Source organism: Phaenicophaeus curvirostris, chromosome 19 (genome assembly GCF_032191515.1).
Source record: "Phaenicophaeus curvirostris isolate KB17595 chromosome 19, BPBGC_Pcur_1.0, whole genome shotgun sequence".
Lineage (NCBI taxonomy): Eukaryota > Metazoa > Chordata > Aves > Cuculiformes > Cuculidae > Phaenicophaeus > Phaenicophaeus curvirostris.
In genome coordinates this window covers 10482077-10498908 of record NC_091410.1, presented here as the reverse complement: position 1 = coordinate 10498908, position 16832 = coordinate 10482077, and the positions used below count along the sequence as shown (strand labels likewise).

At 47.7% G+C, this 16832-nt stretch overlaps 1 protein-coding gene across 1 annotated transcript in view; it reads left to right on the top strand.

The window, feature by feature from the left end:
* The first annotated feature begins 9517 nt into the window (after positions 1-9517).
* Positions 9518-16832, top strand: part of MAP2K6 (mitogen-activated protein kinase kinase 6) — a 47640-nt gene continuing 40325 nt past the window's right edge. Inside the window, exon 1 of the mRNA XM_069872882.1 lies at positions 9518-9713. Within this exon, the coding sequence (XP_069728983.1) occupies positions 9698-9713 (16 nt within the window). The 5' untranslated portion in view covers positions 9518-9697. The remainder of the gene's footprint in view (positions 9714-16832) is intronic.

Below are 16832 nucleotides of genomic sequence, written 5' to 3'. Positions count from 1 at the left end.
GTGGGTCTCTTCCAACCTGGTTATTCTATGATTTTATGAAAATAAAGCTGTCAATAAAGCAGATTGTCTAGATTTTTTTTAGGTTTAAATTATGAGACAAGTTGCCACCAATGTTCTCAGAAATCAGGCAGCTTGGCTGTAAGCCATTATTCCATCCTCTGGAGCAGAGGCAATGGCTTATAAGAACATAGAACAAGCTTTAAAGAGGAGATACACTCCATATTTACTGGAAATGATCAATAAACCAGCATAGAAGCACAAGGACAATGCATTTGCATCATCTAACATTACAGCCCAGATCCTCTGCCAGGGAAGCCCTTTAATAGTAATTCAGAGCACCTAACGTAGAGTCCTGCCTCTGTCTGTGGGCTGTTAGGAGACTAAAATAAACTGCATAAAACCCAACTTCCTTCAGCATTAACCGCTCAGATGTTGCAGCTGCACCCTGCCAAAAAGGGTGCTCAGCCACTGCCAAAGCCACAAGGCTCTGCCACCAAAATCTTCCCTGATAACCAGGAGCAGGGTGTGATGAGCAAGCACAGACTGACACCGATAGCAACTCGTACCTGTGTAAAAAGAAAAGGGAGAATGGCAGCATCTTGCACCTCTAAATGGCCACACACAATACAAATTCTGCAGGAATCAGATTCACTCCTAGCATACAAGACACAAATTTTAATCTGTGCCCTTATCCACCTTCTATAACAACATTCAAACTGGCTCAAAATAAAATGTCATAAAAGAAATTTCAATCTTGACCTAAGACTTGGCACAAAGAGTTTCAGCCCAGAATAGACTTTCACGGGAAGTTAGAAACGTCCAAAAAAAGGTTTCTAACTGAAGCATTAACAGACACCAAACAACCACAGTGCCAGGGGTTCAAGGATACATTGAATGCAATGCAGCTAGAATAATGTAATTACAGCCACGTGGGTACACACACATGTTATGGTCATGAATGATAGCTCATGTTTGTAGAAAAGAGAACCAAAACACCTATTTTAAATCAGCAGAGCTTGGAAGGAGCAAACGTGCCCCATCGTCGATGGGGAAGTGGTAGAAAACAGGTATTTCTCACCAGTGCTGCTGTCATACGTGGCAGCATCCCCTGATCCAGTGGCTGTCAAACAATTGCTGACCACCAGCTGTGTTCCCTTCCCAGTGAATTTTGCTGTACGGATTATGAAATATAATTTCCCATTGTAAAAAAAGCACCTCCCTGGCTGACTTTGTATTACAGCATACTCCAGATATACATGTCATTTAAAGAAAATTATGCTTCCCGCTGCCAGCCCAATAAAAATATCTCTTCAGACAGAGGCTGCTACCTGTCCTTATTTAACACTGCTTTTCTCAAAATCTCACTTTTGGAGCTGTTCAACCTCATTCAACTGCATTCAAGACCATTTTTGCAGTGGATTCCTCCTTCTTTCTCTCCCTGGCTGTCAGTAAAACATCAGTTCTGCCCTGAATATCTGGGTTTCTCCTCCTTGCCTTTCATGCTCTGCACCGGGAGTTTCCAGGTGATCTCCTACCAAACCCCAGGGTTTGTATCATGTTAAGCAGGAGGGCAAAAGACAACTGCAGGCTTGTGACAAACTCTACAGATGTCTTCACAATAAAAACCAGTTCCAGCAATTAACTCCAGTTGATATTACCCTGGGAGCTACATAAATATAGCCAAGGTTTAATAAACCATCTTGACAAACACACTCATGTAGTGGTGGTTGTACACATCAAGTGATAAAGACCATTCCTAACCCAGAGAGCGTACAGGCAGCTCTAGTCAGGCAGCGAGGAGCCTGCCTGTGGGAAGCCCTCAGATCCCCGTGATGCTTAGCCCCCATGTGGGACCTGGACCACTTTTCTGCTGCTGCAGAAAGCTCCCACGCAGAGCATGGGCAGACACAGGTCTGCATGCAAAGGGGAATCCAGAGCAACAAGCCATTTATGGTTGAACCTTTAAATGTGTCGTTGAATGAGCCTGCAAATCATTTTGCTGTAAAAAGAAAAAAGAAAAATCAGCAGAACAAGGGAGCCACGGAAAAACAGTGAGAAACAGAGTCCAAAGTACAGAGCAGTGCCACAAGGTGAAAAAAAACCTACGTAAGCCAGGGAGTGAGGGACATGGAGCAGGTGACTTGCAGGGACTGCCACCCACCGGGCCAAAGGTTGTGCCTTCATCTATTCTCAGCCAACAGCAATCCAGCTGCTGTCACGGAGCTGTGCTGTGGGGCTGGTGGTTCCTGCTTCTGGCTCATCTTGCTCCTGCACCCACATCTGCCCCTCCGAGAAGGACAAAGAACAACTCCCCAAGCCACCTACCTAAGTGGCTTTTATTTAAAGCAGCTTAAAGGCACCCTGATTTTAAAGGGACCTTGAAAGGGTCATTTAATGATCTTAAAGGTCATTCCAGCCTAATTGATTACATGATTTAAAACGCTCTTGGCTCTCAGTGCAGTGGGTGCGGTGTGTTCCTTAGCCTCATGAAAGGGCTTAGGTACTGGAGGATGCACAGAATTTAGATAAGTCTACATTTGTGTTATTGCTCCTGTCCAACCTGTGCTGCTGGGCATTGAGATGATGCCTGGTGAGCAACCTGCAAATGTTACCATTACAGAGACTAAAGGTGATGGATATGACCCCAAAAGGTATTTAACCATTCAACTACCCTGGTTCTGAGCAGTTGCAGGGCCATGAACACGGCGCCTGCAGCAGCATCAGGCTGGGGATGTACATGGGGGGAGAGGACCCAGAGGCAGCTCTGCAAACACAGCAAAGCACAAAGAGTTTGAGGCTGAAGACTGAGCTAAGTGCTCACGAGATGCCTGGAGGATGCATTTTGGTCCATTACTTACCCAAAATAAACAGAGAGCCTGTTATATACATATATATTTGCATGAAGTACAGGTAGGAGGAAATCCAGACAGTGAAAGAATAGGCAGTATTTGCAGCATCAAAACCTACACCAGCAGGCAAAGGAAAAAAAAGCAGCCACAATGCTTATCTCTGCGTCTACCGTGGATGAACGGCACCTGAGATGGGGACTTTCTGCGTGCAGGGCATGTCTCAAGCACAGACACCTCTGTACAGCAACACAGTAAAAAAGTCACCACACAAAATGTAACTAGTAAAATTCCAGGCTTATTTACAAGAGGCCAAGAGGCTGACTGCAGGTCTCAGAAGGGCAGACACGCAATGTAAGACACGCCATATAAAAATGCATTTTTCCCCAGCCCCCAGTAAACAATTTCCAGAGGTACGAGGCTGGTTTAGGTCATTTGTGCATTAACCTCATATTTGTTTAAAGAATTAAAAAAATCTTATCTGGCTCTTACACATCATAGCTCTCCACCTCCATCTCTGTCCCTCTTCTTTATGTCAACAGACATGAGCATCACCCTTGCCTCTCCTGGAAAATTGTGCTCAACCCATTATTATTACCCAGCCAGGTTTACAGCTCTGTTATTACAGTCTATTACAACCTCCTTATTACTTAGGTTATTGAGTTGAAAGCAGTTTTTATTTATTGGCCTCTACCACTTTTATAAGCTGCAAGTACTTCTTGGGTTGTTTTTCCTCTCCAAATTCCCCAGCTACCTGGTTAAAGACACAAAGAGAGACTTCACCAACTCTCCCAGCCTTTGTGCACCAGGGCAGCCCAGTTTGTTTAACTTCTGCTAACTGCAAGGTCCTCTTGGGCTTTCCATCCACCTACTCAGGACCCAAGGTGGAAAAACATGCTAGGAATTAATGGCTGCAAGAGAAAATGCTTGAGGAGGAGATGGATGAAATTCAGACAAAAGGTAAGACGTGTCTGACCTCTCAAGGACTGTGTTTGGCTTTAAATGCTCATAGCCTGCAACTCCTTTTAAACTGGGGAACAAAGGAATGCAGGATATCACTCAGCCCCATTTGTGCTAGTGAAGAGCAGTTGGTCTCTGCTCCCACAGCAGCTCATGCTCATAGTTTCTTACCTCCTCTCTTGTCAAACCTTATTCTCCTCTTCAGCATCTGCACCCACTGTTTGCTTGGCTTTTCCTCAAGCTCCTTCCCCAGACGTCCCCTTGGGAGCATATTTTTCCAGTTGGTCCATCTTGTCTTGGAGAACTTCCTACAGTTTGTTCATCTCGTGTAGCAAAGCACCATGCCTTGTCTATCTGCCCCCGAGTGCCTTTAGTATGCTTATTCCCACTGTTTTTCATTTTCAGCTCGGGAGTGTGAGAACACTGCACCCCGGGAGCATTTGGGGAATAACGGGCATCTACGTGTCCACATGCAGTCACCTCTGCTGCTCTGCGGTGCCTGACCACCACCTCAGCTAAAAAATGATGGGAAATTTCAAGGGATACTGTCCAGGGGATAGGATAACACTTGATAAACATCTGGCCTCTTGCCTCTAAAAGCTATCAATGCAATCCCTCCAGGACAGACCAAGCCAAATCCTTGCTACCCTTTCCCCACAATATCCTTCCTTCTCCACAGCTCCCATTCCCATGAAGGGAAGTGAAGGCTGGAAGCAGCAGAATCCAACAAAAACGCAAACTGGAACCAAAGGAATCTGAAATACCCACTGGGTCCTTCTGCAGAGGTCCTGCTGGAGCCTGTCCCATCTCCTGCTCTGTGGAAATTGGCTCATCAAGCTCCTCTGCTCTGCTCAATTTCATTTGCAAAGCGTATTGTTTTTGGAAGATCCCACTTCCCAGGCACCGTGACTTTTGTCTGTCCCTGCACAGGGTTGTCATCCAAAATACACAGCAACTTCAGAGCAATAGCTACGGGACCTTCACACTACATGACATGCTGGGAAAACTGTGATGTGAGCCCAAAAACCTTGTGTTCAAGGATGTACACAGAGGTACCAGAGGTGTTTTGGACCCAGTTTTGCTTCTGTTTCACACCATCTATGCTTGAAACGGTTATAAACCACATATGACCAGCAACTGAATTTGCTAAACAACTCTTTGCAAAGGGATATGAACCAGGGGAAAATACATTCCTCCCCATGAGATATAAGAAATAGAAATACAAAAACTCTGACAATGCTCATGCAAGAGGGAAGCAGGATTACTTTGACTCCTCCTGCTCACTGTTGTTTGTGGACAGAGTGCTGGGATTAATTTTTGGCCTCTAGATTATCCACAAGTGATCGTTTGCGCAAACGCTGAAACCGAAGCCTCTAATTGTATTTTTACTGGACAAACCTGCCACATGACACAGCTCGCCTTCCAAGTGCCCTGATCAAAGCGAGTGCTGGAAATGAAGTCGTGTCTAAAGCAAATACATATTTTGGTGCAGATCTCCTATTTACCAATGTGGAGAAGAGATTTTTCAGTAATGCCCTGAAACCACAGCACCTTTGTCCAGTTTCTCTGCAGCGAATTTATTTCTTATCAATGAAGGAGCAAGCTGGAAGGAGAGGAATAAACAAACCATAACACGTAGAAAATTCAAATATGTACATAGAGAGAGCAAGCACTGGTGAAAAAGTTATGACCAGCCTGGACACAGAGATCTGATCTTGTCGTTCAGCCTTAGGGATTCCCCCTGCAGTAAGTCCCTTACCTCTGAGCTGTTCCTTCCCCAGGCACTTTGTGATCCTGCTGTGTTTCATATCCACCCATAACTTGATGTTTTAGTTCCTGAAAAACCATTGCACAGGGATGCACACAGCATCACTCATTGACACCAGATGATTAAAGTAACGTTCCTAGAGAATTTACTTATATGCATTGGGAGACACAGGAGGCACCTGGCTGGTTCCTCTGAGCATCACCCTGCAGCCTTTAGATACATAACCATTCAAGAAGACATATTTCAGTTCTGCTTCAGCATCTGTTCTCATGAAATACCTGCTGCACAGCAAATCAAAACCAGCAACTCAAGTCGTGTTTTAAAAAAGCACTTAATGAATCCTAAGAAGACAAATGGCCTTTTCTGCAGCTTGGAAGCGCCGCTGACTGGAGGAGACAGTCTGAACAGCAGAGATGGGGACCTGAGCCTCTTACTGGTCAGAAGGAAGGGGATACCTACCTAGAGCAAGGGCGATCTGGTCATGCTGACTGCAGAATATAGACTTTAAAAGTAAAAAGCTCTGCCAAGGGATAACTAATTTCCAAGCTTAAAGGCTGGCACTGTGTTAGAGCAATTGTAAACAGTAAAGATCATGAAGACTTTTGGTACCACTTGACTCAAAGCTGATGGGGACCTGTTCACGGCATTGTGATTCACTCTGTGGAAGCTCCCTCATGCTTCCTTTGGGTCACCCACCAGCATCCCCACTTGGCTCTGGGGCAGAGCATCCCTGGAACGGTTGGACTCGATGATCTGGTGGGTCTCTTCCAACCTGGTGATTCTATGATCCCGTGGGCAAGGGGGCAGGCTGCAGCCTTCCCAGCCCTGGGGCAGACCCCCAACCTCCTGAGTCGCATCGTCTGCTCCTGCCACAGCCTGCTGAGACTCGTCCACCAGCTGAACTTCACACTCCCTCCAGCTCTACACACACGAACCGCTGTGCAGCACATGACAGACGGACAAGCCTTTGCAGGTCCCAGACTCAGCCGAAAACAAATAAAGCCAGGAGAAAATTCCCCTTGGCGTTAGCAGGGCGCTGTACAAGGGTGCCCTGATTCCAAGTAAGGCAGTGCTGCAGCGGGATCCCAGATCCCTGCACCACTTTGGGCCGGGGGAATAAGGAAAAGATGAAAAAACAACTAAAGTTTTACATCCTGCTGTTTGCTGGGTCCTAGCAGCATGACCCAGGGTTTGCTTGGCTGTCCCAGCTTGTGCGTGGAATGGGGACATCTCAGAGCATCCAATGGCACCTGGGGCACATCAAGGGACACGGCCAGCACTCAGGGAAACCACAAAGAATCATAGAATAACCAAGTTGGAAGAGACCCATCGGATCATCAAGTCCAACCATTCTATCCTCTACGTGAAAAAATGCCTTAAATCAACTGGGCTTTGTTCTCACCTGATAAATGTTCTTCCAATGGTTATCCAGAAACTTCATGAAAAAACAGAGCAGCGTCCCTTAGTTCTCCCCTCTGTGCAAGTTAGTCTACTAAAGGTTTATTAGAGAGAATAAAAGTGAATTAAAAGCCATTGCCTCGCAGCACATCTTCATGGAGACAAGGCCAGATCACCACAGCAATCCTCGAAGGCTGCCCACGCCACTGCTAATTTAGCGTGTAGCTACCGAATTGTAACGCTGCCATTTGTAATGTGTTAGTTAAGGGTTCGTCAGCATTTCCATCGTAAACCCTTCATTTGGGGGATTTATTGCTTGGCTATAAGGATATGCTCTAGCTGCAAGTTTGGCAGGAAGGACCACGTACAGCAGCATATTTCCCTCACCCCAAACAATCACTCAGAACATTAGAAAGTTACACTAAACGGATCCCTAATTGAGGGTTAGAGCCTCCTTCAGACTTCAGCCCTTGCAGCTAAAAATGGCAAAATCCTCAGCAACGCCAGCCTAGCGCGAGCTCAGCCGCACGGGGCCGTCTGGGAAACAGAGCAGCACGAGGGCGCGGTGTGAAAATCAGCTGCAATACACAATTTCCAGCCCAAGGGAAAACGACACTAGAAACGGCAGCGCTACTTACAATCCCAGATGTGCTCTCCATGCAACCTTTTAAATGGATTTTATACCTTTGGCAGCAGTATTTCACTGGGGTGTGAACAAGCATTCCTGCCACTAATTTTAGTTGTAAATGTTTTTAGAGTGCATGTTTCTCAGTGCTCAGTTCCTTATTCATTTTTCTTCCATTATGCCCATAATGAAACATACGTTTAATGCAAAGCACTGCAAGCTTTTCTTTTCCGGAAGGGCTTTTCCCAAAGTGGGGTTCCCACATCCAGAAGGGGGTACCCATCTACCACACCCCAGCATCCCCATCTCAGGGGGACGTCACCGCATTGTGTTCCTCCAGCTTTTCATGTGGGAAACCTCCGTGAGCCCACAGGGGCCAAGCTGTCCACCTCAGAAAACACTCCTTTTCAGACTTGGGATAAACTCGCTTCATCTGCTCTGCCTGCAAGGGAAAAGAAAAATAGATTAAGAAATTGTTAATGTTACATAAGGTGGATAAAAGCCACGGTTAAGCCAGGGCACAACCGAGCTACGCAGAATGCGTAACGCCCCTGGCATCGTATGAGCACAAAAGCAAGAAGCTCCTTTCCAATAAATACTTAAAATCTAAAACCAATGGAGAGAAAACCAAGCACATCTTTTTTTCCTCTTTCTGCTGCATTTTTCCACTCTGATCTCTCTCATTTTCACTGTGATGGACCAGGACACTGTGATGGCCCTTTGCATGCCTGGAGCAGGGTGACTGGTGGTAGAGGCGCTGCATGCACTTACAGGTCTGGACCCCAGAGCACGGAGGGAGCACTGAGGATGATTGCATCAAAACCTCCGTGGGCAGCTCTTCTGTGCCCTCACATTGCCCCAGACACGGCCATCCCACCACGGTCACCTCCAGCCTCAGGATCCTGCCTGTGTTGGGCAGGTACCACCTGACAATGGGAGAAGGACTCGCAGCAGCCACCGCATCAGCCTCGTGCTCCACGCTGGGAACACGCAGGCAGGGAGGGATGTAGGTGGGGACAGGCAGGGATGCAGTGGGGATGCAGACAGGGGTGCAGGCAGGGAGAAGCGCAAGCAGGGAAGGAGGGGGGGATGGAGGCAGGCAAGGAGGGAGAGAGGGATGGATGGATGGCTGCAGACAGGGAGGGGGGGATGGATTCAGGCAGGCAGGGATGGTTGGATACAGGCAGGGAGGGAGGGATGCAGGCAGGTAGGGAGGGAAGGCGGGAGGCAGGCAGGGAGGGAAGGCGGGAGGCAGGGAGGGAGGGAGGGAAGGAGGCAGGCAGGAGGGAGGGAGGGATGCAGGCAGGGAGGGAGGGAGGAATGGATTCAGGCAGGCAGGGAGGGAAGGAGGCAGGCAGGGAGGGAGGGAGGAATGGATTCAGGAAGGCAGGGAGGGATGGAGGTAGGGAGGGAAGGAGGGAGGCAGGGAGGGAAGGAGGGAGGGAGGGAGGCAGGGAGGCAGGGAAGGAGGGAGGCAGGCAGGCAGGCAGAGAGGGAGGGAGGGATGCAGGCAGGGAGGGAGGGAGGGATGCAGGCAGCCACCCGCTCCCTGTTAACTACAGCAGTTTGGTGGAAATAAAAACCCAAGGCGACCCTGCGGCGACCCCGCCGCCTCCCCGCTCCGCATGCGCAGCGCCCCTTGCGCGCTCCCTGCGCGCTCCCCGCGCGCCCCGCGCAGCGCCGCCCCCGCAGGAAGGGGCGGGCGGGCGGACTACAGCGCCCAGGGATCCGCGCGGCTCCGCGCCTGCGCCCCCCCAGCTCCAAGTTTGGAGCTCGGAGCTGCCAGCCCTGGCCCATCATGTAGGTGCAGCAGAGCCTTCCCGACCATTGCAACCACGGGGCTTGGCGGAGGAGGGGGGGGGGGGAAGGAATCCCCCCCTTGCTCTGCAAGCTGCCCTGCACTGTGTGCAATTAATTGCACGCCCCCCCCCCTCCCCGCTGCAAGGGGAGCTGCTGCAGCAAGTCAGGAAAAAAAAAACTCCAGTTTGCATGAAGATTGAGCGCTTGCAGTTTGCATCTTTGTTGCAAAACTAAAGCTCCAGAGGAGAGGCAAGGCAAAGTCTTTTGTGCTTCCCTTCCCCCATCAAAGCAAAGGGGAAAATGTCTCAGTCGAGAGGTAAGGCTCCTGCTTCTCTTCGGTGGCAAATTATGCAAAAAGCAGCGCGTGCATTTTGGAAGTGCATGCATGCATGCATGCATATATAGCTAATTTATATATATATATTATTTTTTTTTTCGGGATGCAGCCGCATTGGTGAAGTTTGAGGCTTTCCGTGGCTTCTCAGTTGCATTTCCTGTTTGGAGGGTGCAGCCTCTCTCACACACACACACACACACACACACACACGGATCCTGCTGGCCCTGCAGCTCTGCAGCGACCTTACTGCGATTCTGCAGCCGGGATTACCCAGCTCTTTTTTTTTTTTTTAATGCCTTTTGCACAGTCAGGACGGATAAAAAAAAAGGGGTGTTGGAAAAGCGATGCATTAGCTCCTGTCTGCATGCATGCAAAAAAAAAAAAATAATAAAGGGGCACGGTGCATGCGAATTGCAGCTCGTTTCCAGTGCAGAATGAAATGAAACTTTTAAAGAAAGTCCGTGGAGGAGATGAAAGGTGAAACTCGAGTGGAGTTACCGGGAATTAAAAATATACCTATGTTTCCATGGGAAAGTATTGTTCTTGTGCCAGGACTGAGATCATTTTCCACCGATTCCAACCCCCCCTCCCTCCCCTCTGCCTTCTCCTTTAATATTTGGTAACTTTTGCTCGGAGGCAGCAGTGGGTTCTGGAACACCGGATCGCGAAGAGCATGCAGGATGCTTTATTTAGCACTTGGGAGCAGGGGCTCGGCTCTCGGGATGGAGCTGGGGGGGCGTCCTTTGGATAGGGGACAGCAGGGATTTGTTGTGCCAGCGCGGTGGGGAAGGTTTGATCTTTGCTTTTTTAACTTGCTGCTTATTCCGGAGTGGCTCTGCCTTCTGTCCTGCAAGGGAGGGGGGGGGTGGTGCTGGTGGGAGGAGGTGGAGAATTTAATATTGCAAAAATGCTGTGGGAACGCAACAGTCCCTGCAAGACCAGGCGGAGATGGGGAAGGAGGAGTTGCTCTGGCCATTCATTGTGCAAATAGATGCACAGATGTCAGCGCCTGCCCGCACAGATGCAGCTTTGGGGGCTGCTTTTAAATGTTTGGCTTGGATTTTGCAGCTTTGGGTTTGATTTTGCAGCTGCATCTCCTTGCATTTTGCAGCCCTTGCACGGGTTGGGGAGTGTGGGGAGGGGATGCTCTGAGGGGGGGGGAGCAATTCCCAAACTGGGACTAGGGTGTTATTTTGTTGTTGTTTGTTGTTTTTTTTTTTAAAAAAAAAATCTGTGAAGTCCTTGCCTTCCTCTATAAGCCTTGCTGGGAGGACATAGGAAGGAGGTGCTTTCACAGCTCTTGCCACACAGTTTTTCCTTTGTAAGAAAAATGTAAAGTTGTTGTATAATTTATTCCTAATTTGGGTTTGCTGCAGTCATCTTTTCCAGCCAAGCAGAGAATTGTAAAAGTTTCCAATAGAAAGAGCCAAGGAAGTTTGATAATGCAGAATTGAACCAAGTGATACCCACAGCGCGCTGCCACTCGCAGGACGGTCCCTGCAATACCCTTGGAGGGGAGCAACCGCTTTCTGGGGGTCCCCAGAAAGTCTGGGGCTGGGAAAGCTTGGCAGTGTGAAGCTGGTGATGGGCAGGGACCTGTGCTGGTGTCCCTGCAGCCCACCCTCCCTGGGTCTTGTCTGTCCTCACTGCCAGGAAAATGGGAAAGAACGAGTAGCCAACCCACAAAACATGATCTCAATGAATGGCATCATTCTTGAATCCGTTTTCCGTCCATCTCGCCCTCTGCAATGTGAGTGTCTAAGTTTGAATTCCTTGCACAGATAACTTTTCCAAGTTCAGCTGTTCAGGCTGAGGTTTTGCTCGGGAAGGGGTTTCAGCGCCGGGGTTTGCACCAGAGGTATTGGTATCGTTCTTCAGGATGAATTAAGAGAGGCATAATCTGCATTTCAGGATCGGCTTTCATGTGTTGCACAGGAGGTTCCTGCTCAGCTTTCTAAAATACTGCACAGAGCTTCAGCCAGCTGCTGAGCTGTGGAGCCCGCTCCCTATTTTGAATCATTTCCAAAGTTGTGCTGAGAATTTGCCAGAGATTAATTTTTTTAATGCTGCTTGTCAGGGGGAAAGTCATCGGGAGGGTTGTTCTTTGCTAAGGCTTATTCTCTGCAAGGAATCTCACCTAGTTAAGAGGGCAGAACTGCTCCTCAGCCCTTACCTGTGCTGTACGAAGCAGCAGAGGTGATCTGCTTTCTGCACAACCATGGCACGTGCTGTGGAAGGTAAAACACACCCTGGCATTTGGAAATCAACAGTTTTTCTGGCCCTTTGCATAGCAGAAACCAGTAGATGCTGTCAGCATGATGCTTGCAGTTCTTGGCCACGGTACCTGTGCCCCAACGGGCTTCCTAAGATGCTGCGGTCAACAAAATACACCAGAAAGACACCTCTGGGTGGAAACAGCTGCATTTCACCCCCTGCTCGTTTCTACCATCATTCTCTCTTTTTAAGCTGCAAAAGGATTTTTTTAGTTGGATGGAACAACCCATAGAAAATACCATTTCCCCAAGCGTGGCAGGTACCTGCAGCCCCTTTCTCACCTTCAGAGGAGAGTCTCCTCTGGACAAGTGGGACTTGATGTTGGTGGTGGTTCAGAAGTTGAGTTGTTGCCCAAATGTGGCACATTTGGCTGTTGTGACTAATAGGATATTAATGTGGAAGAGAAAAATAAACGCACAAATCTATTTTAATTATAAGCTAAACACAGTTTGAGGCTATAAATCTGAACTCTAGTGACAGCAGATACATTCAGGAGTCTTCCAAATTCATTGTAATGGGAGAATTATTCACTCGAAAAGCCCACATCAGAGAAGCAACCTGCAAAGATGCAAATTTCTTCATTGGAGTAAGAAGAGCGAAGGGGGAGCAGCTCCCATTAGAGCACTAATTCATAAATAGTACATTGAAGTGAGGTACATTTAACTACTAAATAGTGCTCTCCATTGATCTCGTTCCTAATTGTTAGACTTTGGGTTTTTGTAAAACATTTTTTTTTGTGCTTTTATCCCTGATTGTATGACTCTATGAAAGGGATACTGAGATTATGAACCATGTTCCATGTGATGCTGGCTGAAGGTGTACTCTATGGACTTTGACCAAAGGCCTGGCACCTATTCAAAATACTACATTTTATGTAAAATTTTGTTTTCTGGCTTGAAGTCTCTGTGGAACAGATGCAAAGCGTAAATGGTAGGTGGCAGGTTTTTGCTGGTATAAAATTAACCTGTAAGCAGCGCAAGGCTCCTGTTGGTTGTGCAATGTGCAGTTTGCCTCGTCAGCACCACCTCAGCTTCTTGCCATTAACACACTCCCATGACACAGGCACTTGGCAAGGGCTTTGCCAGAGCACGGTGAGCGAAGCCGCCACGCTCAGTGAGGTGCAAGCCTAGCAAAGCCCAGCCTAGCAGCGAACCCAGCCAATTCCAGTGCAAGCTCTTGATTTAGTTTTGATTTTACTTTTTTTTTTAAGGATATGTCCCATCCCTGAAGGTGTTCAAGGCCACGTTGGGTGAGACTTTGAGCAACCTCATCCAGTGGAAGGTGTTCCTGCACATGGCAGGGGGGGTTGGAAGGTCCCTTCTGACCCGAATCATTCTGTGATACCATGCTGGATTGCTATTTCATCCGACTGCATGTGCTGCCTCCTCTTTTGAAATGCCTGTGCACCTGCTTTGGGTTAAGAGGGGTCAAATGTTTATTATAAAGAGGTTTAAAAGTTTCATGCAATGCACTGGAGGAATTAACCAGCATGGGGAGAAAAGAAAACCAACGAGTCAGGATAGGAAGTATTAGAGTAGAAATGATGTCTGACATAAACCAAATCACAGCTGAGCAAGAGGGAAGCGAGACACCCAGTTGTGCCCCTCTAGTTGCTGCGGTTTTCTCCTTGCATTGCAGTCGGTGGTGTTTGCTTGTAGAGCTCCGTGGGGAAGGAGCCCTTGCTTCTGCTGCAACGCCAGGGGTGCAAAAACCAGAGTGCATCTGCAAGGTGTCCTGTCCCCACATCCCTACACAGCAGGATTGGAAGATAGAAGCATTTAAAAGCGCAAACTGCAGAAGTAATTATAGCAATAAAAGCGATAAGTTGCAGGGGAAAGGAGCAAAGAGCTGTTTTCTCCTCCCAGCTGCAAAAAGTTTAGGTTTCTCACTGTTGCTCACTTGCTACTTTAGTCACCAAAAACATGGGGCTTCCTTTGGGGTGAATTCCCTCCCATGACACATACACAACCTGCTAAGGTGAAGCAAATGATACTCAATTAAAACCACAGGAGTAATTTAGAGACAAGACACGTTTCTCCAAGAGTATTGGTATTAATGGAACACAATTACCTTCAAAGTCACAGGGCAGATTTGCAAATTCTGTGTACACTGCTTGCAATCACACAAGATGACCAAAAAGCTGCTTTTTTTCTCCAAACAATGCATTTGATGTCCCTTGTCCATTTGCTTTTGCTGAAAAGAGCTATAATAACACCCATAGAAGCCTTTCAGGAAAGGATTTAAACCCACCACCTCTGAAACAACTTCAATTCCCTGTTTAAGCTGGAAAAAGAAAAATAGCATGGGATCTTTGATAGCACAGGATTGGGGACACAGCCCACCTTGATGAGCGTGCTTGGAGGACCGTAGTGTTTGTTACCTTGGGCATTGGGCATGGTCGTGATTCCCAGCCCTGTTCTATGGGTCTCCCTGCTTCCACCCCGTGAACTTGCATTTCTAATGGTTCATCCTGCCCGCAGGTCTCCTCCCGTTCCAGTTCCAAATGCAAAGCTCTGCATCTCTGCTCCCATCTCACGAGGAGCTGAGGCACCCGTGGGGAGCATGCGCTGGGCAGGTCCCAGCTTCCTGATGGCAACGAGCAGGGCGAGTAATTCTGAGGAAGGGAAGGGATAGAAACCAAAGCCCACACGTGTCCTGCAGTCACGCACATTCTGGGCGCAGTGGGTGCATTCTACAAGTTGGCAGCGTGGCTACCAGCAGCATCATTATATAAAGTGTTGAGTCAGTCTCCGGTGGCCGGATAAGTTGCAGGACTGTTCTTTTAATTTTAGACCTGGGCAGAGCTATAATTAAAAAAAAAAAAAAAAAAAAAGTTTCATTACCTGTAGAGTTACTTAGCTCCCTTCCTTAGGGCCTGTCTGGGAATAGTTTTAAGAGATTAGCATTATCAGCTGGAGCAATGTTAGCAGGAAAGCAGATCTGGGACCCTGGAGCTGTGCCATGTAAGATATTATGCTCTGTGGTGGCAGAGTGGTGAAGGCCGTTCAGTGCAATTTCCATATCTACTCATTATGCAAAAGGTTTGTGGGTTTTTTTTGCTTTTGACTTCCAAATCCAATATTCTGACTGGAAAAGGGTCTTCGTCTCAGTAATCCTGGCTCAGTAAAAAGCAGTTTGGAGAGGGGAAGCCTGACACTCTTGCTTGTAGGGCTTTGTTTTGTCTCAAAGCCAAAAAGAAAGCTCTCCTCCTTTTCAGGCTACAAATTCTAAACACCCAGCTGATGTTTCAGAGGGTTCATCCCACCATGGAAGTCTCTGGGGTGCTAAAACTCTTCTGAGTCATCTTTACTTTGGAGATGTTGTGAACAGATGCTGAACGTCCTTTACGGGAGCTCCAAGAAGCCGCTTGTGGTCTGGTCTGCTGGTGCTAGCAAAACTTTGGTTGAACATTGCTCTGGATTTGCATCCTAGAGTCATGGAAGGGCCTGAATTTGTAGAGGCATGGCAAGAGCAGCATCTGACTGCATCAGGAGAGCACTTTGGGGTAGGAGCAATGGCCATGGCTTGTTAGGCTGCTGCAAAAAGCTGAGTGCAGCGAAGCCCAAGGAGTGTTGTGCAAACAGCCGGAGGGAGCAGCCTCTGCAGCCAAGAATTTCATATTTGTAAGAAAGATTGCAGCGAGAGAAAGCTTTTCTCTGCCCCCCCCAGCCTGTTTGAGCAGGAAAACTTCACCAAGCAAAGCTGATCCAGTTTCTTACTGCTGCTGTTTTGTTAGCCTACTTAGCTTGCAATTTTATAATCGAGGCTAGATTTTCCTAGCCTGCACTCAAGCAGATCAAAAATCGTTACAAGAACTGAAGCCCGAGCAACATCCAGTTTTACTGCACGCTGCTGAAACCAGTGGGAGAAAAAAACAACCCAGCAGAAGTTGCAGATGAGATGCCAAAGATAAGGCAGCAATAGAAAATAAGTACAGGAGTCAACACTTCACTGTGTCTGCAGTACGAGGCCTTTAATGAAGGCTGAATCAGCATCAACTTGGTAGCTGCTTTTGAAGGAGAATCTTTTTCTAAACAAAAATATGTAATTGCACTCAATGAAACAATGCCCCTCAGTGCCAAATGGCCTCAGAGCATCATCTCCCTGTTCTGTGGAAGGCACAGGCAACATGCTTTTGTGCTTGTTTTCATCCTGCAGTGGGGTCTGATCCTGAAGCTCCTCCTTTGTGTTTTTTACAGCAGGGCTTATTTGACACTCAAGCGACAAGTTATGTTATAAAAATTACAGCTTCACCCCATATTAATGTTTATTGCTTCTCCAATAGTTCAAGGTGAGATCTGGAAAATGACTCAAAGAAGTCTTTTGTTGTTCTGACAGCTCTAAATTAATGGAAAACTCCCCATCTGGCAAAGACAAAAAGCGTTGAAAGGGTAGAAAAGTTTAAAGGAGACACCCAGCACCCATCACTGGGTGTCTTTCCCTGGACTCGTTTCATACTGTCTGCTCTCATCAGCTCCCAGCATCTCCCACCTCGTACACGGGAGCCCCAGTAAGAGCCCGCTGGACTTGCATGCTCACACAAGTATGTGCATGTAGGAGTCAAAGCATTCACTTAGACAGGGCACATGAGATGAGAAGGTCCTTTTGGCGCCAGCTCTGCATGGAGGGTTTGTGCAGCGCCCGGCACTGCCCTTGGCACCAGCTTCTTGTTCTCCTGTGCTGGCAACTGGCACCCATTTAGATGCACACTTCCCTGCTCACATTTCAACACAGCCCTTTTTTTTTTTTTTTTTTTTTTCCCTAGGGCTGCTTTCATTCCCTACAATTAGGGTCTCCAGTGCTGCAAAAGTATGAAGAAATAAA